The following is a 20,992-nucleotide window of genomic DNA, read 5'->3' on the forward strand; positions in this document are numbered from 1 at the left end:
GGGGTCGTTGTCTAGACAGATGGCGAGGCTCATTGTCTAGATGGAAGGCAGGGGTCGTTGTCTATACAGATGGCAGGAGTCATTGTCTACATGGAGAGTGGGGGTCATTGTCTATACAGATGGCAGGGGTTATTGTCTAGGTGGAAGGCAGGGGTTGTTTTCTAGACAGAGGGCAGGGATTGTCTAGACAGATGGCTGTGGTCCTTGTCTAGACAGAGGGCGGGGAAGCTTCCTCATAGCAAGGGAAGGCCAGGCCTTTTGGCTCCTCTTGCTTATTTTGTGAGCTCCTGTGTAGCTGAGTGAGGGCCAGTCAGGCGTGGAGACACAGCCTCCCTCCTGTTTTGCCCGGACAGTGCCCCGGACTGGAACATTCAGCAGCCTGTCTTTGGTTTAAAGGTCCTCATTTACTTTTCATCTGTGTCACATGTGAGTTGTCTGCACCACCAACAAGCCTGTGAGGGATTGTGTGCCCAAATGGCGGGTCAGGAAAGAGGCTCAGAGCCTCCCCGGGTAGATGAGGGAGGAGCCGCGTGCACCCGCGCCCCACAGAGGCCTCGGGCCGCCCCACCTCTGCAGCAGGGCCCCGGGCGAGGGCTGTTTGCTGACAGTGTTTGGCGTGTCGGGGAACCTGCTGCCATTCCTCACAAACACAACGAACTGACACGAGTTGGCTGCTTGAGACCCGTCTGCTTTTCACCCCAGCCCTCGTACTGGTGCGGGCACCCACGGACAGTTTTGGGGAAAGAAGAGGAAGATGATGATCCAGAGAAAGTGCTCAGAACCGAGTACTTTGAGGCTGAGCCAGAGGACCTGGTGGCCGGGATCAAGATCAAGCATGTGACCAAGGTGCCACACCCTGTGGGGTGGGTGGGGACGGGGACCTCATGCCACCTGGCCCAGGGCTGTCTCCAAGCTGAGGGCCGTTCCCAGGCCCTGTTGCTCCTAGACCCCCATGGCTGCTCTCTGACCCCTCCCCAGGCTCTGTCCCCAGGGCTCAGGGGACTCAGGGGGGAGCCAGCAGTGCATGCCGCCTGGGCTTACCCTGGAGTCAGCCCTGCCCCCAAACACTTGCTGGTCCACTGCAGCGGGACAGACATCACCCGGGGCGGGGGTGGGGGGAGGCATGGCCTCCGATCAGCACTCCGCCAGAAACTTCCCGCCTCTGCACTGACCGGCCACGCTGGGCACCGTCTCCTGAGACCCGTCGGGCGGGTGTTCCAGCGGGGGTCTGGGGGCCAGGCAGGGCCTGAAGTCCAGGGCCGCCCTCGGCCTTCGCTGCAGGTGTTCAGAGTGGGGAACAAGGGCAAAGCAGCCGTCAGAGACCTGAATCTGAACCTGTACGAGGGGCAGATCACGGTGCTGCTGGGCCACAACGGCGCGGGGAAGACCACCACCCTCTCCATGCTCACAGGTGAGGCGCCACGGCCTCGGCTCCGGCCGGCCGGTCAGCGGTCCAGCCAGACAAAGGTCACACCTCGTGCTGACGGGGGTGGGGAGAGGGTCCGGTGTTCCCGCTGAACTTCGGCCTCCGGGTCTTCTGCTTGGCCCTAGGTCTCTTTCCCCCAACCAGCGGCCGGGCGTATATCAACGGGTACGAGATTTCACAGGACATGGTTCAGATCCGCAAGAGCTTGGGCCTGTGCCCGCAGCACGACATCCTGTTTGACAACCTGACCGTCGCAGAACACCTGTACTTCTACGCACAGGTGAGCTGGCCTCTGAGTGCGCTTAGGTCGCGTGGTGGTTTCCTTGTCTGCGAGCTTGGGCCCCAAGGCGTGAACCCCCAGCTTCCCAGCAAATAGAACCCACCTGGAGCAGCCGTTCGCAGACCTGCAGTGGGGCGGCGGGGACAGAAGTCAGGGCACGCGGCGCAGCGCAGCGCACAGAGGGAAGGAGGAGGCGCCAAGGCCGGGAGCCCCTGCCCGACGTCCCTGCCCCCCGCTGTCTCAGCTGAAGGGCCTGTCCCGCCTCAAGTGCCCCGAAGAGGTCCAGCGGATGCTGCACGCCCTCAGCCTGGAGGACAAGCGGGACTCCCTGAGCAGGTGCCTGAGCGGGGGCCTGAGGCGCAAGCTGTCCATCGGCATCGCCCTCATCGCGGGCTCCAAGGTAGGCGGGCGGGAGGCCCCGGGGCGGGGCGCCCAGCACGGCGGGCGGCCGCGGGGAGCCGCCGCCACCCCGCCACCCCGCCACCGGCTCCTCGGCCCGGCCCGCAGGTGCTGATGCTGGACGAGCCCACCTCGGGCATGGACGCCGTCTCCAGGAGGGCCATCTGGGACCTGCTGCAGCAGCACAAGAGCCAGCGCACCGTGCTGCTCACCACGCACTTCATGGACGAGGCCGACCTGCTGGGGGACCGCGTGGCCATCATGGCCAAGGGGGAGCTTCAGTGCTGCGGGTCCTCGCTGTTCCTCAAGCAGAAGTACGGTGAGCGGGGCGGGCGGGGCCCTGCGGCCAGGACAGGGGCCGGGACGGGAGGAGGGAGCGCGGGAGCAGTCTTGACTGGGTTAGGACGACGTCCCGCCGTGACCGGGAAGGGGCAGCCAAGCGTCAGCCAAGGCCGCCGAGACCAGCGGTGCCCTTGCAGAGGCCACACTGGCTACCGTGGAGGCGCGCGGCCTGTGGCACAGTCCAGGGCTGGGTTTGCCATGTGAGCATGGCTTCCTCGAAGGCAGCTCATGGTCCGACGCCCCAGGCCCACCCACATCCCACCAGCAGACGAGCTCCCCTCCTCAGACACCCCGGGACTTGTGCACCTCCCTTCCCCAGTCCCTTGGCCGGCGCACAGCCCTGCCCGGTGGATGGCGACCGGACGTGGTCACCCTCGGGGCCGCCGTTGTCCGGGGCTCCCTTGTGGAGAAAGCAGAGAGGGCAGGTCTTGGGGACGGTTCCTGCCGCAGCCTGAGAGTGGACTGCAGAGCCCAGCTTGGGCCTCACGTCCTTACCGGCAGCGCTCCCAGGTCCCCCAGCGTCTCCGCCCAGCAAGGGACCGGGAGAAAAGCCCTGAGGGTGGCACCGAGGGGTCCAGGTGCATCCGCTCCAGTGCCGCCGTCCCCGCTTTCCGGCCTCTTTCCCACGACCTGTCCTGGTCACGAGCCGAGGGCCCGGAGGGACGGCAGAAGTGGGACACGGCGTCCCGGGGGGGCTCCTCGGTGTTGCAGGTGCGGGATACCACATGACGTTGGTGAAGGAGCCCCACTGTGACCCCGAGGCCATCTCCCGGCTGGTGCGCCACCACGTCCCCAGCGCCACGCTGGAGAGCAGAGCCGGTGCAGAGCTGTCCTTCATCCTGCCCAAGGAGAGCACCCACAGGTACGCGTCCCCGGGGGCGCAGGCACGGCCCTGAGAACGGGGCTCAGTGCGCCTCGGAGGCGCCGTGCGTAGGGTCCCCCGCGCCTGCCTGTCAGGCTCGGCCAGCAGGGCTCCCAAGCCCACAGCTGTGACAGCAGGTGGAGAACCAGTGCAGTGGAACTGGGAATCCTCCCTGGGTGGAGAGTGTCTGCCGTCGCTCTCGGCACACGGCCGGCCCCTCCCCCCAGGTTCGCCCACGCACAGCGCCCACGAGCTCCTCGTGGAATCGTGAATGTGTGTGTCTTCTTTGTCTCACGCTGTGAGTCACGCGCCGAAGCCTTGTGAACAGAGCAGGTTCTGGTGTGGGGGGTGAGAACCCAACCCTCGATTCACGTTCAGAAACTTTGGGGTATAAATCTTTAAAGTCTGTTTAACGTTGCTACGAGCCCGATCGATGGTGTGGTTTTGGGTTCCCCCACTCCGTCACACCGTGACTTCGTCGACATCTGTTCCAGCACCACGCACTCCTGGTTTCCCCCCAAGAATACGCCAGGAGACATCCTTCTAGAAAACTCTTGGTCTAAATCCCCAGTGACCCCCTCAGGAGGGGCAAAGGGTACCAAGTTGCTCCCGCGGAGGTGATGTACGTGACTCCCCCGTCAGCAGGACGGGACAGTGTCCGTTTTACACCACGCTCGCTTGCCAGCTTTGATGAAGTTCTTTTTTAAATATTTGCATAGCCAGTGGCTGAAGTGGCATTTTGTTTTCCTTCCGCTCCTGCTAACAGGAGGTCGGTCTTGCCGCCGCTCACACGGCTTTCTCTGGATATCGTGTGTTCCTGTCTCTCGCTCGTGTATCAGTCAGAGCATTTTATGGAGCGATATCAACCATTTTTGCTGCAATTTTTTCCATTTGGTCGTTGACCGATTTTGTGGGACCTTTTTCCCCACGCAGGTACTTTACGTTTAACGGGTCCTATCTTTTCCTCTGTGATTTTTTCCCTTAGAAAGCGCCACCCCGCAATCGAATGAATATCCTCCAGGTTTTTTGGTTTTTTGGTTTTGTGATTTCACGTGGATGTTTACTACCAAACAGTATCTCAGGCCTAAGTACTCACGGCAGAAGGTCATGTGGCGGGGGCACCTGGGTGTCTCAGTCAGTCGAGCATCTGACTCCTGATTTCCGCTCAGTCCATGACCCCGGGCTCGTGGGATCCACTGAGAGTGGAGCCTGCTTAAGATTCTGTCTCCCTCTTTCTCTCTGCCCCCGTCCCCAGCTTGCACATGTACGCTCTCTCTCTTAAAAAAAAATGTCACGTAGGGAAAAAGAGGGGGAAACAAACCCAACTCCCGGTTTTCCAGGCAGCTTTTCCAGGCGCCAAGGCCGCTCTGCCCTGCCCCGGGCCACGTGGAGGAATAAGTTGCCTCCAAAGTCACTGAGAGGCAGCTCTTCACTCGAGGTCTTGCTTCCAGGTTCGAAAGTCTGTTTGCCAAACTGGAGAAGCAGCAGAAGGAGCTGGGGATCGCCAGCTTCGGGGCCTCGGTCACCACCATGGAGGAGGTCTTCCTCCGGTCAGTAAACGCGGGCGTCCATCAGTCTAGGCGCCGATGCTTGTCGACAGCGTGCCGGTGAAGCAGCCCCCTGACTGTCAGATCCAACCCCGACCTGAGGGGGGCGCGCCGGCGTGGGCGGGGCCCCAACTCCCCAGGACACTCAGAAGGCAGAGGGCGGCTGAACTCCGATCTCCGGAGACTTCCACCCCACCCCCCTTCATGGGGAGGGTGCGGGCGGCCCGGCGGCCTCTGTTCACCACGCGGGCCCGACAGGCAGGCCCCCAGAACTGCAGGCAGCAGGGGCTGCCCGGGGCGGCGAAGGCGTTCACCAGATTTTCCTCGAGCGCCTGTTTGGCAGATGGAGTGCTAGGGACTGGAAGGAACAAAAGTACGTGTGAGGTACATGTTTTTCTCTGAGGATCCCGGGACCTAGCGAGGAGGCAGAACAGTGAGTGTGTGCGCGGTGTGCACATATCAGGTGGCTCACGGGTGTCCACGCGGCCCCACCACCCACCTGGCCGCTGCCTGCACTCCCCCCACGCACACCCGTCCCCACTGAGCCATTCCTGGGCGGCTCCTCCCGGAGCACACGCACCTGCCCGTCGGTCCCAGCTCGGCCCCGGGCGCCCGGACCCATGGCGCCCAGTGCTGGCACAACTACACTCCCGGGGCCTCCATCATGCCCCCGGTACCACCCTCCCCGTCCCGGGGCTTTGGCCCATCTCCCAGGGAGACCGCGGTCCTTGGGGGCAGGGGCCTTGTCCGGTTATCTGTCCCTCGTGGACTCCGCGTCTGGTGTTCTGATGGCATCTGGTGATGGGCACGTGAGGAGACGAACCACAGCCAGCAGAGCTAACAGCGTGCCCCTCTTCCTCCCTCCCTGACGGCCCCCGCGGGGAGCTGAGCGGTGACCGGGCCTCCTGTGTCTTGGCACAGTGTGGGCAAACTGGTGGACACCAGCATGGACATCCAGGCCATCCAGCTCCCTGCCCTGCAATACCAGCACGAGAGGCGGGCGAGCGACTGGGCAGTGGACAGCCACCTGTGCGGGGCCATGGACCCGACCGACGGCATTGGCTCCCTGATCGAGGACGAGTGCACCACTGCCAAGCTCAACACTGGGGTGAGTGCCGAGGGCTGGGCCGGCCGGTGCGGGAAGGCTGGGAGACCCCTGACCCCCACGTGTTAGCATCCAGGGGGACAGATGAGGGCTCCTGGAGGGTCAGTTCACTGGGAAGAGGGCAGATTATAGCTCACGCGGTCACAGCAGGGAGAAGGAAAACGCAGCACATTTTAATTCGGCAACTGTAATATCATTTTGTTCTAAGTGGGCCGCACACAGATAAGCCATCATTGCATCTGCTGCTGACTCTGCTCTGTTTACCGAGGGCTTCGCCGTAAGCCTGGTGTTCGCTCAGTAAAGGGCAGCGCTGCTCTATCTTACAGACGGAAAAGCAGAGTCTGGGTCACGGTGGCCTGGCCAGCACGTGGCAGAGCAGGAGTCTGACCCTGGGGGGGTCCCCACGCTTGGAGGGCTCCCGTGTGAGCGCAGACGGGGTCCCCTGCCAAGATCGGGGGAAAGGCAGAGGCCTTGGCTCCCCCAGTGTGGTGGGACCCCCCCCGAGGCCCTTGTGGGGACCCGCAGGGACACGGATGTGCTCGTCTCCCGTGATACCGAAGGAGGAGCTTTGCAAGGAACCCTGGGGCCTCGGGGCGCACGCATCGATCGGTTGGAGGCCACCAGGCGTGTGCTGGGACCGTGCCTGCGGCTGAGGGTAGGGGGCAGGGGTGTGCTGCTGGCCCCGCAGGGCACCGTGACAGCCCGTCCCCTCTGCCACAGCTCGCCCTCCACTGCCAGCAGTTCTGGGCCATGTTCCTGAAGAAGGCCGTGTACAGCTTGCGCGAGTGGAAGATGGTGGTGGCCCAGGTCCTGGTCCCTCTGACGTGCGTCACCCTGGCCCTCCTGGCCGTCAACTACTCCTCGGAGACCTTTGATGACCCCATGCTGGAGCTGACCCTGGGCGCGTACGGCAGAACTGTCGTGCCCTTTGCTGTCCCCGGGGCTTCCCGGCTGGACCAGCAGCTGTCGGAGCAGCTGAAGGCCATGCTGCAGGCCGAGGGCCAGGAGCCGCGGGAGGTGCTGGGTAAGGGCCGGGCCCGGAGCCCAGCTTCTCAGCGCAGGTGCCGTGGGCATTTGGGGCGTTGTCTCCTCCCTGTCCGCGCACCCTGGGATGTTGAGAAGCATCCCTGGCATTGCGTCCCCCTCTCCCCACCCCGTCGTCGTGACAACCACAACTGCCTCCAGACATCACCACTAGGGGGAAGGCCGTTGCCTGAGTCAGGAAGGCACAGGCAGCATCTGGGACTAAGGTTTGCCCAGGACGGGCGGCCACTTAGGTCTGTGTCGGCGTCAGAGGTGAAACATGAAACCACCGTGGTGTCACCATTGCCCTTCGTTTGCCGGGCTGGTCACAGCACACACTGAGGTAACATGGTGCTGTCTTCCAGCACCTCAGACCGAAGCACCTGCGTCCCTGGCCCTGGCAGTCAGACGCGGCCCTGGGTTCAGAGCAGGCCTCGAGCTCGGGTCAGATGGGCCAGACGTGGGGGAAGGTGGCCTTGGCTTGCTGCTCCCTCCCCCTGCTGGACTGCAGCCCAGAGACTCAGGAAGCAGGCTCTGGTTTAGGGGAAGGCTGGATGCCTCTGCGTCCCGGAACCGGAACCAGCCCGCCTTCCCGTGCCCGCTTCTGCCCCGAGTCTCAGTGTGGCCCTGACCACCCCTGTGACCCTGGTTAGGCCTCAGGAGACATCCCGTCACCTCCATGTGCCCTCTGCCACGTTTGCCGGCTGTCCCCCAGCCTGGCCCAAAGATTCTGGGCATCTCGTGGCACACGGTGGCTCTGGGGGGTTCGGGACATGGCCTCAGATGCCCCTGGCCTGAGTCCTTCTGGAAGACCAAAGTGTCCATTCCCTTGTCGAGCGTGCAACCTTCCGGCTTTGTCCGCCTCGCCGTGCGGTCTTGTTTCACTGCTTTTAAGGCCATCGGATGCTTTTTCTTCTGTAACGGCAGCTGCGGCCCCATTGGCAGAGCCTCTGTCACTCTTAACGTCAGGGCTCCCAGACACGTCCCTGCCCCTCGCTGACCCTAGGGCCTGCAAGGCAGACGTCCTCTCTCTTGACCCTGTTTACAGGCCAGGGCAGTGAGGGCATGTGTAGGTGCACGTGATGCTGGGCCGGGCAGCCGCCAGCGAGCATAGGGTGGACCCCAGCACCCCTGTCTGAACCCCTGTCCCCACGTCTCTACCACGGAGCAAAGCAGGGCTGGGGCGGGTCCTGGCTCCTCGAATGCCCGGAGGGTCCGGCACATGCAGTGGGGTTTGCCAGGGTTCTTGCTGGTGAGGAGGGAATCCTCCTTCTCCCTGGGCCCCACTCCCTCAGGCCACTCTTTTTAAAGACCACCTTTTTCTCCTGATTACGAAAGGTTACTTACTCATTCCATAAAAACTGGAAAACCAGAGAAACAGGCGGAGGTCCTGTCTAATCTTGCCCCTCGAGGGCAGCCCCCTACCCGCTGGCTCACCCAGCCGCCCCACAGGAGGTCACAGGCCTCCTCATAGAGCCTCTCCCTCTCTGGAGCGGCCTCCTCCTTGCCCCACCGGCCCTGGCCCAGGGCTGCCTCCCTTTAGTCTCGGGAGGCATTTGCGGGGGAGGCAAGAAGGAGTGTGGCCCTCCCACTTGGCCTCCTGTGGCCCCGGGGTGCCCATTCCCCCAGGCCCCGCCGCTCCCATGACATGGCCCCCCGGCCCGTGGGCTCCGCGAGAGTAATGGTGGTGTTTCCTTGCCACGGCCCCTCCAGGCCTCTGAGCTCCTCAGAGCGGGCACCTCGGGCACGTGCCCCAGGGGCCGTCGTCCTCTCCTGACCCTCTGTCGCCCCCCAGGTGACCTGGAGGAGTTCCTGGTTTTCAGGGCTTCGGTGGAGGGAGGTGGCTTCAACGAGCGGTGCCTGGTGGCCGTGTCCTTCAGAGACGTCGGCGAGCGGACGGTCGTCACTGCCCTGTTCAACAACCAGGCGTACCACTCCCCAGCCACCGCACTGGCTGTCGTCGACAACCTTCTGTTCAAGCTGCTGTGCGGCCCCCGGGCCTCCATCGTGGTCTCCAACTACCCCCAGCCCCGGAGCGCCCTGCAGGCCGCCAAGGACCAGTTCAACGAGTAGGTGCACTGCCCCTGCCAGGGCCCTGCCCCCACCCATCAGGGCCTCGCACCGGGCACCGCCAGGGCCACCAAGGGCCACGTAGGCGGATGAAGCACAGTTTGTGCCTTCAGGAAGCTTCTGGGTTTGGGCCAGGGAACCTCTGCCCCACCCCCACATCTTCCCCAGCCCTGCGTATTCACTGTGTCCTCAGACAGCAGATTAGCTGGGGCGCCTGGGTGGCGCAGTCGGTTAAGCGTCCGACTTCAGCCAGGTCACGATCTTGCGGTCTGTGAGTTCGAGCCCCGCGTCAGGCTCTGGGCTGATGGCTCGGAGCCTGGAGCCTGTTTCAGATTCTGTGTCTCCCTCTCTCTCTGCCCCTCCCCCGTTCATGCTCTGTCTCTCTCTGTCCCAAAAATAAATAAAAAACGTTGAAAAAAAAAAAATTTTAAAAAAAAGACAGCAGATTAGCTCGGGAGGCCCTATCCCACGTACTGAAGTATCCAAGGGGGGACTCCTGAGGCCTCGGAGCACAGCCGTGCCCTCTTCCCTAATCTGCACCCAGCTCCTGCTGGCCATTGTCCCCGGGGGTCCCGGCACACGCTTGTGCCCGGGCCAGTGCCTTTGTGTGTGAACCGGAATACAGAACACAGCGAAGTCAGGTATCGCTGCCCAAGGTGGCCTCAAATCAGGGGGCCCTGTGGGCCTCTCTCTTCTCAGGCCTTGTCATGCTCTGGTATGTGTAGGACTCTCCCCCATGCTGGTCACAGAGTCCCCTAAACGCCCCTAAGCCCCAGAACGTCCAGAAGAGGCCAAGAAAATCAGTTTCGGAACAAGATCAGTGACTCCATGTGGGGTGATTAATTAACGGGGAGGGACAGCCTTATCCCCACCCCCCACCCCCACACCGGACTGCTCTGGGCCTTGCGATGTCTTCGTCCCCCTCTGCTACCTCCTGTCTCTACCCTGAAAGCAGAGACACAGCAGCCGCTCTGTGCCCTCCTTGTCCTGCCGGGGACAGGCAGGCACAGGGATGAACACTCGTGGCGGGTCGGACCGGTGGTCTGAAGGCCGCACAGCCCCGGGGAGGGGCCTCCACTCTGCTCGGGCCCCGGGGACACAGGCCTGTGTGGCCCTCAGACCTGGGCGGGGTGGTCAGTGGCCACAGGTGGGGTGGGGGACTGTGCCGGGGGCATCAGGAAGTTGGCAGCTCCCTCCCGGTGGGCTCTGTGTGAGGAGACCCCCAGGTCAGCTGAGGTCGGGGCGGCAGGAACTTTGGTTCTGTCTCAGCAGCTTTAGGAGACGGAGGTCACCTGTTGTGACGTGCGCTGGAGTGGTTGTTAGTACTCACAGGGCGGGGCCAGCCCCAAATCTGATAGAATTGTCCCAGTTGTTTTAGTTCCAGATGCATTGTGAAAGGATGACCCCAGAGAGTCTGGTTCACACCCCTTATCACCGTCATCACACATAGTTACAAGTTTTTTACCTTGTGGTGAGAAGCTTTAAGATCCCGTCTGAGCAACTTTCAAATGAGCAACCCAGTATCGGGTTAACCTTAACTGTAGTCACTGTGCCCGACGTGGCATCCCCAGGACTCACTTATTTTATGACTGGAAGCTAGTTGACGCCCTTCACCCGCTTTGCCCACCCCCTGGCAAGCACCAGTCTGTTCTCTGTATCTGTGAGTTCCTTTTTGTTTTGTTTGCAGATTCCGTGTGTAAGTGAGATCTTATGGTAGTCGCCTTTCTCTGTCTGACTTAGTTAATTCAGCACGGTGCCCTCCAGGCCCATCCACATTGTCACACACGGCAGGTTCTCCTTCTGTGTTGTGGCTGGAAAATACTCTATTGTGTATGTAGTACAGTCTCTCTCTCCACTCACCTGTCGATGGACATGCTGTTGTTTCTGCTTTGGCTGTTGTAAATAACGCTGCTGTGAACATGGGGAGGGGGAGGTTTCTTCATTGTGTTTTTTTTTTTTTTAATTTTAGAGAGGGTGCACGAGTGAGGGAGTGGGGAAGAGGCAGAGAGAGAGAGAGAAAGAGAGAGGGAGAGAGAACCCTAAGCAGGCTCCACTCTCAGTGCAGAGCACAATGTGGGGCTCGATCACATGGCCCTAGGAACATGACCTGAGCCAAAATCGAGTCAGACGCCCAACCAACTGAGCCACCCAGGCACCCTGAGGCTTCATTTTCTTTGGATAACCACCCATAAGTGCAATTGCTGGGTCATAGGGTGGTTCTGTTTTTAACTGTTGTTTTTGTAATATACATATTTTTGTATTGTTTATTTTTGAGAGAGAGAGAAAGAGAGCGGGAGAGGGGCAGAGAGAGAGGGAGTCACAGAATCTGAAGCAAGCCTCAGGCTCTGAACCGTCAGCACAGAGCCCAATGCGGGGCTCAAACCCATGAACTGTGAGATCATGACCTGTGTCAATGTCGGACACTTAACCAGGCGCCCCCTATTTTTAACTTTCTGAGGAGCCTGCCCACTGCTCTTCAGAGTAGCTGCTCCAGCTTGCAAGCCCGCCAGCAGGGCACGAGGGGCCCCCTCTCCCGCATCCACGCCAGCACATTCTCTCTTGGGTGATGCTGGCCATTCTGACCGGGGAGAGGGCATCTCTCCTTATGGCTTTGGTTTGCATTTCCCTGGTGGTTAGTGATGCTGTGCACCTTTTCATGTGCCTCTTGTACAATCTTACTGCGTGGCCATCACACCCTGAAGGAGCCCCGGGACGCCAGCAGCCACCTGCCCCCCCCACCCCTGTCTCCTTTTGCAAACAGCCTCCACTCTCTTCCTGTCTCCATGGATTTGCCTGTACTGGACGTTTCGTGTGAATGGAATCATCTAATAAGAGGCCTTTTGTGACCGGCTGTTCTCACTTTTCAGGGGTTTATCCACGTTGTAGTGTGGATACTTAATTCCCTCTTTTTTTTTGGCCAAATAACATCCATGTGTTGAAGCCCTGCTTGTTGAGACAGCCAGGAGGTTTCTGAGCAACAGAGTAATGCCATCAGTGGTGGTTTCTGGAAGGTGTTGCTGGCAACCTAATGCAGAATGCACCTGAATGGGGGGTGGGGGGGGAATGAACCACTGCAGCCATGCAGATGCCGATGGGGTCCGCCAAGGGCAGGGCCAGCCAGGCAGGGGGTCCTCAGGAGATGTGGGAAAGGCAGCGACGGTGGGGCCATCGCCTGAGTGTCTGGGGGACGTGGGGGATGCAGGGACAGCTTGAAGGCGACTGGGAGAGTGGTATGTCCATCACTGGGGGCAGGAAGCCCAGAGGAGGAGCTGTTCTGGCAGGGAGGGGTTTTCCTGGCTCAGAGACACGCCCCCCCACCCCCACCCCAGCTCCAGCATTCCCTCTTAAAAACCTTTACTGCCTGGCCCCTCCATCGCATGCTTTGGATGGATGCTGGCCAGACTCACTGTGCTCAGTCCCTGACCTGCCCTGTCCCCCCCGCTGCGCAGGAGCCGGAAGGGATTTGACATTGCCCTCAACTTGCTCTTCGCCATGGCGTTCCTGGCCAGCACGTTCTCCATCCTGGCGGTCAGCGAGAGGGCTGTCCAGGCCAAGCACGTCCAGTTTGTGAGCGGTGTCCACGTGGCTACTTTCTGGCTCTCCGCTCTGCTGTGGGACCTCATGTCCTTCCTCGTCCCCAGTCTGCTGCTGCTGGTGAGGGCTGTGCGGTGCGGGGACCCTCCCCTGCATGTCCCGGGGCCCTGCCTTGGCGCCCCTGCGCAGACCACAGGTCCGCGCTGGCAGCTCAGCCCCAGTTCTGGGACGCTGGCTGGGAACCCCGCCGGCAGCACCCCTCACCTGTGTCTGCACCCCCAGCCTTCATCCCACTGTGGCGGGCAAGGTCCGGGCGCGGGGCGCCCTGGTGACCGCTCCAACGGCAAAGGGGAGAAGGGGGGGTATCATCGGGGGGGGGGGGGTCCCGGGGCTGAAAGCCACCCTGGAGACAGGGCCCCCAGGCACCGCCTACCTCTGTGCTGCCACAGGTGGTGTTCAAGGCCTTTGACGTGCACGCCTTCACGCACGACGGCCACATGGCCGACGCCCTCCTGCTGCTCATGCTCTACGGCTGGGCCATCATCCCCCTCATGTACCTGATGAACTTCTTCTTCTCGGGAGCGGCCGCTGCCTACACGAGGCTGACCATATTCAACATCCTGTCGGGCATAGCCACCTTCCTCGTGGTCACCATCATGCGCATCCCAGGTGGGAGCCTGGAGACGACCCCCCAGGTGCCCAGGGGCCAGGTGGCACCAGTGTGGCCACTGGGCCAGGCCATACTCAGGCCCTTCTGCCAAAGGTGGTCCCACTGGGCCGGCAGCCAGCGGCTCTGCCTGGCGGTTTCGGCGGGGGGGAGCGGGCCAAGGAGGAGGGGGCTTCACCCAGCTCGGCACCCGGCCCACACACCTTCCGGATCTGCGGGCCTGTCCTGGGGGCGGGTGTCCTGCATCCCTCAGCGCCCACTCATCTGTGCCCTTCCCCACAGCGGTGAAGTTAGAAGAGCTTTCCAGAACCCTGGACCACGTGTTCCTGGTGCTGCCCAACCACTGTCTGGGGATGGCCGTCAGCAGCTTCCACGAGAACTTCGAGATGAGGCGATACTGCACCTCATCGGAGGTCGCGGCACACTACTGCCGGAAATACAGTGAGTGTCCGGGCCCCGTGGCCGCCCCTCCCCACTCCTGCCTGGCTTGTTGCCACGGAGGGGCTCCTTCCGCAATACAGCCCGGGCTCCCGCAGTCCTGTGCGCTGCCTCCGGGCTGCGCGCCTGCCTTCACGGGGCCGCCTCCCAGTGTCTCTGTATCTCAAATCTTCCTCTGCCTTTCTCTTGTAAGGACGCCTGGCGTTGGATTCAGGGCCCTAAGCTACACCTGCAAAGACCCTTTTCCTAAGTGGGATTGCGCACAGGTTCTGGGCGTTAGGACGTGGACGCGTCTTTCTGGGGCCACCTTTCAGGCTCCCACAGGCCCTTCCTGTGCCTGGAGCTGTCTTCGGCGGTGGTAGCTGTCACCACTGTGACCATGGCAAGGCAGGGAGGAGGTGTCCCATCTTCACATCCCAGTGCCGTCCCCAAGGGAGGAAGGGGCGTGTGAGTGAGCCAGGGTGTGACCCGGTCACTTGTCACGGGCACCCCTCACAAGGTAGAACTGCCCTAAAACGTGGGGAGTCCCCGGGGCTTCTGAGGGGCAGTGACAAGGATGACAAATGGATCCCGGGCCTTCGTGGCCTCTGTCGAGGGGCTGGTGTGCAGGTGCCCGTGGGCCCAGAGAGGGGCTCAGGCCGGGACCTGGGGCAGGAGAGCTCTCCGGGGCCGGGCTCAGCGCTCACTCCCTCGCCCGCACAGACATCCGGTACCAGCAGAACTTCTACGCGTGGAGCGCCCCGGGGGTCGGCAGGTTCGTGACCTCCATGGCTGCTTCCGGGTTTGCCTACCTCAGCCTGCTCTTTCTCGTTGAGACTGACACGCTGTGGAGGCTGAAGACCTGCCTCTGTGCCTTCCGGAGGAGGCGGGCGCTGGTGAGTGGGTCCCGGGCACTCCCCACGCCTCCGCCGCCACGGGCCCGGGGCTCAGCCACCCGGCAGGGTGCAGGCGTCCAGGCCCTCGTGTCTGCCACACACACCCCACCCCACAAACAAAACCCGTGAGACCGCACTGGACACACACGTGAACCCAGGGCGAGGTGGTGCTCTGACATGAAGACCCCTCTGGGATGGACTTCACGTCCACGCAGTACAGCCCCCCACCCCCAGCCAAGTGTCACGGCTTTTGCGGTGCATCCTGCACAGGCCTTTCTCCTTGGCCGTCAGCCTCTCCTCGATGCCAGTGTCAGCCCCGGGCCCACCCTGCCATCCTTGTGAAAGTCCCGAGTCCCTATATGAGCAGTCTCAGAGACCCCCATCCTGTGTCCCGTGGAGAAGGACCTCCTGAGCTGGAGCTCACGGGTGCGGTCTTTCTCTGGAACGATCAGACGGAAGCGTACTCTCGGACATCAGCACTCCCCGAGGACCAGGATGTGGTGGACGAGAGGAACCGGGTCCTGGCCCCCAGCCTGGAGTCCCTGCTGGACACTCCTCTGGTTATCAAGGAGCTTTCCAAGGTAAGGCCCGCCCCCCCCCCCCCCCCCCCCGCCCCTCACTCCCCGGGTTCCGCCCCTGTGCCGCTGCCTCCAGGCCTCAGTGCCCGTGCCCCGCAGGTATACGAGCAGCGGACGCCCCTGCTTGCCGTGGACAAGATCTCCCTCGCGGTCCAGAAAGGAGAGTGCTTTGGCTTGCTGGGTTTCAACGGAGCTGGGAAAACCACGACCTTCAAAATGCTGACCGGGGAGGAGACCATCACTTCTGGGGACGCCTTTGTCGGGGGCTACAGCATCAGCTCGGAAATCGGGAAGGTGGGTGTGGGAAGACGGGGCACCCTGGAAGCAGGGATGGGCTCGTTTCTGGCTCACAGTTCACAAGGCAGTGACCAGGAGCCAGAGCGAAGCAAACAATGAGGGGGAGACAGGACAGGAAGAGAAGAGCCACCCCCCTTGTCCTGGCCGGGCTGGCAGCCAGGTCCGGGCTGTCTCTGAGAAGCCGCTCTCTGGACCCGGGCACGTAGAGTTCACAGCGGTCTGCAGCCTGTACGCACAGATTTATCATAGTGGTGCCCTGGGCTGTTCAGACCAGGCATTGCACCAAAGCCGGGTAAAAGTTCAGCACCAAAGCACACTGCTAAGAGCACCGTAGAGCCCGGTGCTCAGTGAGGAGCCCCGGCTAAGATCTGTGAGCCCTGAGAGACAGCACGTGACCCGGCTCTGCAGAGGGCATGCTGTGTTCCCTGGGCTTGGGTCTCGGGGCCTTGCCGGGTAAAGGGGAGAAACTGAGGCCTGTGCCCCCCGTGGCAGGGGTGTCCCAGGAGACTTCTCCACGTGGGGCCAGGTGAGGAGGATCCAGGCTGCCCTCCCACTGCCTCTACCGCTGGGGATCGGGTGGAAGGTTCTGTGTGCCGAGGCGAGGAACAGAGAAGAGTCCGTGCCTGGCGGCGACTGCGTGTCCTGGGGGCTTCTGGTCTGCCCTGCCCCCAGAGCACAGCCCACACCGTGTGGAGGAAGGCCTTCCTCTCCAGACCCCAAGAAGCCCCACACAGTGTTTCGGGGCCCACGAGCAGTGCACACACACCAAGAAACCAAGGCCCGTGCCTAGAACCCGCACATACAGGTGCCCGCAGGAGACGCAGGCCCACTGCTTGAGCTGTGCAGCCGCCAGGCCCAGGTCATAAAACGTCTGTGTTTGCCACGGTGAAGGGAACAGGCGAGATTAGAAACATACGCGGGCAAGAGAAAACCATAAATGTGACCCACAGGCTGGGGAGGGAGGGGACTCTTGGGTACATCCAGTCTGAGTTCCGGGGAAGGTACTAACTGACGGGGCAGTGGCCGAGAGCATTCCCAGGCCGACTGAACACAGGTTCTGGAAGCCTAGAAATGGCCAGGAAGGCGAGGAGAAAGAAATCCCGTGTCTGGGATCCACGGTCCCCCGCCAGCCAGAGTGGTCCGGGAGAAGGTGCCGGCCCCAGGGGGCCCTGGCTCTGCTGGACGGGGCCCGCCGCTCAGAGCCCTGCCACCGCATCACCTGACTGGGTGACAAGCCACCCTAAAGGTGTCGCCAGCAAACGTGCCCTCCATCAGAGAGAGAAGAAAGGAAGGCCCGCGACACATTACATGCCTGATGGGTGGATGAGCCGTCGCACGGCAGATACTCTCACGGCGACGAGCGCGTGTCCTCACTACCCCACCCACGCGCCCGTGGTCGCCTAGGCCCCCGCCCACCTCTGCGCCATCAGTGTGGGGTGGCAGGTGCGCTTCCCCGAGCCGGCCAAGCGCGTCCCGTGTCCCTGACAAAGCGCAGCATGCTGGCCATGAGCCGTGGGCGGCCATAGACACACCTGCTGGGCGGAGCCTGGGGGACCCCCCTCTGACCTGCCACGTCTTGCCTCCAGGTACGGCAGCGAATCGGCTACTGCCCCCAGTTCGACGCTCTGCTGGACCACATGACGGGCCGGGAGACGCTGGTCATGTACGCCCGGCTCCGGGGCATCCCCGAGCGCCACATAGGCGCCTGCGTGGAGAACACGCTTCGGGGCCTGCTTCTGGAGCCTCATGCCAACAAGCTGGTCAGGACGTACAGGTGTGCCTGCGCTCGGGTCCCCTTCCCTGCCCCACGTCTGCCCAGGGCAGAGTTGGAGTCTCCCTTACGATAAAGCGGGGGGCAGCCAAACGGGTCGGGGGCCAGAGCCCATACCCGTTGATGTGGCTTTGAAAGGGGACTGGGGGGCATGACCCAGGCAGTGCCGGGTGGAACGGGGCTGCCCTGCCCGTTCCCGCTGCCCGGAGGCAAGGCCACTAGTAAGGCGGCGTCGGGCCCCGGTCAGGCCCCCTTAAGTGCAGACAGTGTGTATGCTGACCACCCTGGGCACGGCTTTCTGTGGGGCCTCTGACACTGCAAGGTCGGCTTCGCAGGCATCATGCTGCCCTCATTCCTGTTCACCTGGGGCGCCCAGCAATCACTGGGCCCCGTCCGATGCTGGGACATGGGGAGCCCGTGCTGTCAGCCTTGTCTCACCCCACCCTCTCTGCCCCCAGTGGTGGCAACAAGCGAAAGCTGAGCACCGGCGTTGCTCTGCTCGGAGAGCCTTCCGTCATCTTCCTGGACGAGCCGTCCACCGGCATGGACCCCGTGGCCCGGCGCCTGCTCTGGGACACCGTGGCACGGGCCCGCGAGTCGGGCAAGGCCATCGTCATCACCTCCCATAGGTAGAGCCGGGGTCTCTAGGGGTCGATGGAAGAGCCAGAATGGGGGCTGTGGAAGGGATGGGTTGGGTGGGGCCGGGTGGACAGACGACCAGCCAGCAGCTGGTTCACAATCTGTGAGGAAAGTCCCCGGGCTTAACTGTGTGGGCCACCCTCCGAACACGGGAATCGGGAACAGCTCGATCTGGCCGACAACACCGGCCCGCCCGCATGAGCCTTTGACGTGGGAGGCAGGCATCGGCGCCCCCAGCCCCGTGTCAGACCTCTGCCCCTCTCCCCAGCATGGAAGAATGTGAGGCCTTGTGCACCCGGCTGGCCATCATGGTGCAGGGCCAGTTCAAGTGCCTGGGCAGCCCACAGCACCTCAAGAGCAAGTTTGGCAGCGGCTACTCCCTGCGGGCCAAGGTCCGGAGCGAAGGGCGGCAGGAGGCCCTGGAGGAGTTCAAGGCGTTTGTGAACCTGACCTTCCCAGGTGTGTCTCCGTGCCTCATCCCTGCCGAGTCCCGGGCCCGCGACCCCCGGGAGGAGGGCCGTGATTCCAGGGTCCCGGGCGGCTCTTCCCTGGCCCCCACAGCCCGGCCCTCAAGGGGACACGGCGTCTCCTTCGTGCAGGCAGCGTCCTGGAGGATGAGCACCAAGGGATGGTCCATTACCACCTGCCCGGGGAGGACCTCAGCTGGGCCAAGGTGAGTGTGGGCCCTGCCAGCACAGCTGGGGCTGGGGAAGGCCCTTCCAGGAATGACTCCTTCTGTGGCGCCTCTAGGCTCCTTCCAAAGAGGAGAGTCACTTTCTGCTCTAGCTCTCACCCCCAAATCCGCTAGGTCTGGAGGTTCACTTAAGTCAGAAAAAAAATTGGCGTAAAAAAGGAAACTGACCCGCAAAGAGGATATATGTTGCCCAGGGTCACGCTCTGAGCTGGCAAGATTGGGGGAGGCCCCGCCCCCCGCCGTGCGGCACAGCCCCCTGCTCCCCAAAGGGCTGGCTGCTCCCTGCAGGTGCTCCGGGGACCAGGCCGGGGCAGAGCTGGGACCTCTGGGAGCCTTACCGCTGCCGTGGCCGGGGGCCTCGCACGCCAGCCGAGGAGCCCACCCTGGGCTTGCTGGCAGCAGCCTTTCTGCTCCCACAAGGTGTTTGGTGTCCTGGAGAAGGCCAAGGAGAAGTACGCGGTGGACGACTACTCCGTGAGCCAGATCTCCCTGGAGCAAGTGTTCCTGAGCTTCGCGCACCTGCAGCCGCCCGCTGAGGACGAGGGGCCCTGAGGAGCCGGCAGGGGCGGGGCAGGCGGGCGCCCAGGCAGGCGTCCCCTCCCTCCCGGTTCATCTTACCCTGCACCTTTATTTCTAATCGCTATTTTCTGTAACGGACACGAGAATCGAGGCACAGTAGGGACCGGGCCTTGGCGCCGTCACGCTGCGAACCGGCACGCAAACGTCCATGTCCGAGGCAGGCGCCGAAGCCCCTCTCTGGAACTCGGGGCCCGGCCAGGAGCGGTCCAGCAGCCCGCGCGGGCACGCCTGGGGGTCTCTGGGCAGAGAGCCGCTCAGGAAGGGGCTGAATTAGCTGAAGTGCTCGCGACGAGAGCACGCGGGATGCCCCCACGGTCGCACACGGCACGGAGCCTCCCCGGGGGTGAAACGGGAAGTCTGCCGGGCAGCGGGCAGCAGGGCTCGCCAGGTTGCCCAGAGCGGAGGGAAAGCCGCCCGTGGCCGTCCACGACGGAGGTGCTGGCTGTGATGAGGCACCGCGGCCTTGGCTCTGGGGGGGTCCTGGGAGTCACTGCGCCACACAGCCCGGGTGCCGCGCCCGGCCGGCCGGCCCCCTCCCACCGGCGTCTTCCAGAGTCAGCTGGGGCCGGGGGAGAAGGCGGTCCCTCGTCCCGAGACGGGCTTCCTGAGAAGCCGCCCGCCGGAGGCCGGCCGGGGCCCGGGGCGGGACCGAGTGACTGTCTGTGGAGGGATGCACCTACCGCGTGGTGACTGCGGAAAATAAAGTCTGGGAGGGAACATGGCCACGTCTCTGAGTCACACGAGATGGGGGTCACGGGCCCGGTCACTGGCCTGCAGGCCTAGCACGGGCCTCCCACATCAGGTTTCACACGGACAAAAAAAGCAAGAGCTTGTTTCTGCCAGGTACGTGGTAACTTCCAGAACTCACCACCAGGAGCTGGAGGAATAAGCCAGACCTGCCGGTGCCGAAGCAGGTTAAATGGGCACCTGACAGACCCTTGGTCTACACGAGGAAGCGCGAGTGCAGCGGGGCAGAGGGGGAAGCTGGGGGGGGCGGGGGCGGGCGGGGCTCTGACTCGAGGGCCCCTTGTGGGTTTTAGGCCATTTTCAAGAAGATTCTTCCTCCACATCAGCTCCCTTTTTATTTATACTCTTATTTCTTGACGGTTTTCTAAATGTCCTTTTGACCGCCCCCCCCCCCCCCCCCCCCCCCCCAGAATTCAGTTTTAGGGAAGGCCTGTCTCATCACCGTGGCTCCTTCAGGAGTTTCCCGTTTGCATTTTTACTGGCCTCTGGAGGTCTGTGAATGCTGCCCGTGGCCTCCAGCTCTTCTGTTCCCCCTGGAATTCTTTACACCATCAGCATTTAGTTCCACATTATAAAAAATAAATTCGGGGGTCGGTGTGGTCTAAGATGAGCCCCACAGAAGGCGTGTTCTGGGAGGTGGGCCTGTGGCCCGACACCAGGCCTGGCGGGGGGGGGGGGGGCAGTGGGAGGAGCATAGAGCTTGGCAACTGCAGTTAGGGAGAAGGGACCCCAGGAGCAGCAGGAAGGGGCACCACTTTTGGGGTCCCCGTGGCATCCCCAAGTCATCTGCAAGGCTACTGGAAACCTAGCAGTAGAGCTCAAGGAGCCGGGACTGGAGCCCACCTGATTTGGTTTGAACTGATGCAGCTCCGGGCCCAGGGGAGAGGGGGAAGGACCACGGACACCCCGACAGGAGAACTGGCCTGCTTCATCCCCGCCAGCCCATCCCGCTCTCCCCCAGACCCTGGGGCCCAGAGGGTCCCTGGACGTGCTGGTCCCAAACAGCTGCTGCATCTGCTGGACCCCTGCCCCTCCCCAGCTTGTCAGCAGACCCAGAAGACAAGGTCGCACCTTGCCTACCCCGTGGGCCTGGTCGGGGGCTCCCAAGGGGCGGACACC

The 20,992-nt window shown here is 62.8% G+C and overlaps 1 protein-coding gene across 1 annotated transcript; it reads left to right on the forward strand.

Annotated features, from left to right (window-relative positions):
- Window positions 1–165: 165 nt before the first annotated feature.
- Window positions 166–20,502, forward strand: LOC125918175 (phospholipid-transporting ATPase ABCA3-like). The gene is made up of 21 exons (XM_049624212.1): window positions 166–846; window positions 1,282–1,411; window positions 1,552–1,706; window positions 1,951–2,106; window positions 2,214–2,424; window positions 3,159–3,309; window positions 4,761–4,859; window positions 5,778–5,964; window positions 6,682–6,985; window positions 8,780–9,053; window positions 12,504–12,708; window positions 13,038–13,257; window positions 13,538–13,696; window positions 14,396–14,568; window positions 15,021–15,149; window positions 15,246–15,440; window positions 17,030–17,217; window positions 17,673–17,843; window positions 18,122–18,312; window positions 18,453–18,526; window positions 18,968–20,502. Exons 1-21 carry the CDS (start codon window positions 475–477, stop codon window positions 19,097–19,099), a joined length of 3,876 nt encoding a protein of 1,291 aa, XP_049480169.1. The 5' UTR covers window positions 166–474; the 3' UTR covers window positions 19,100–20,502.
- Window positions 20,503–20,992: the final 490 nt, after the last annotated feature.

Source organism: Panthera uncia, unplaced genomic scaffold (genome assembly GCF_023721935.1).
Source record: "Panthera uncia isolate 11264 unplaced genomic scaffold, Puncia_PCG_1.0 HiC_scaffold_514, whole genome shotgun sequence".
NCBI lineage: Eukaryota > Metazoa > Chordata > Mammalia > Carnivora > Felidae > Panthera > Panthera uncia.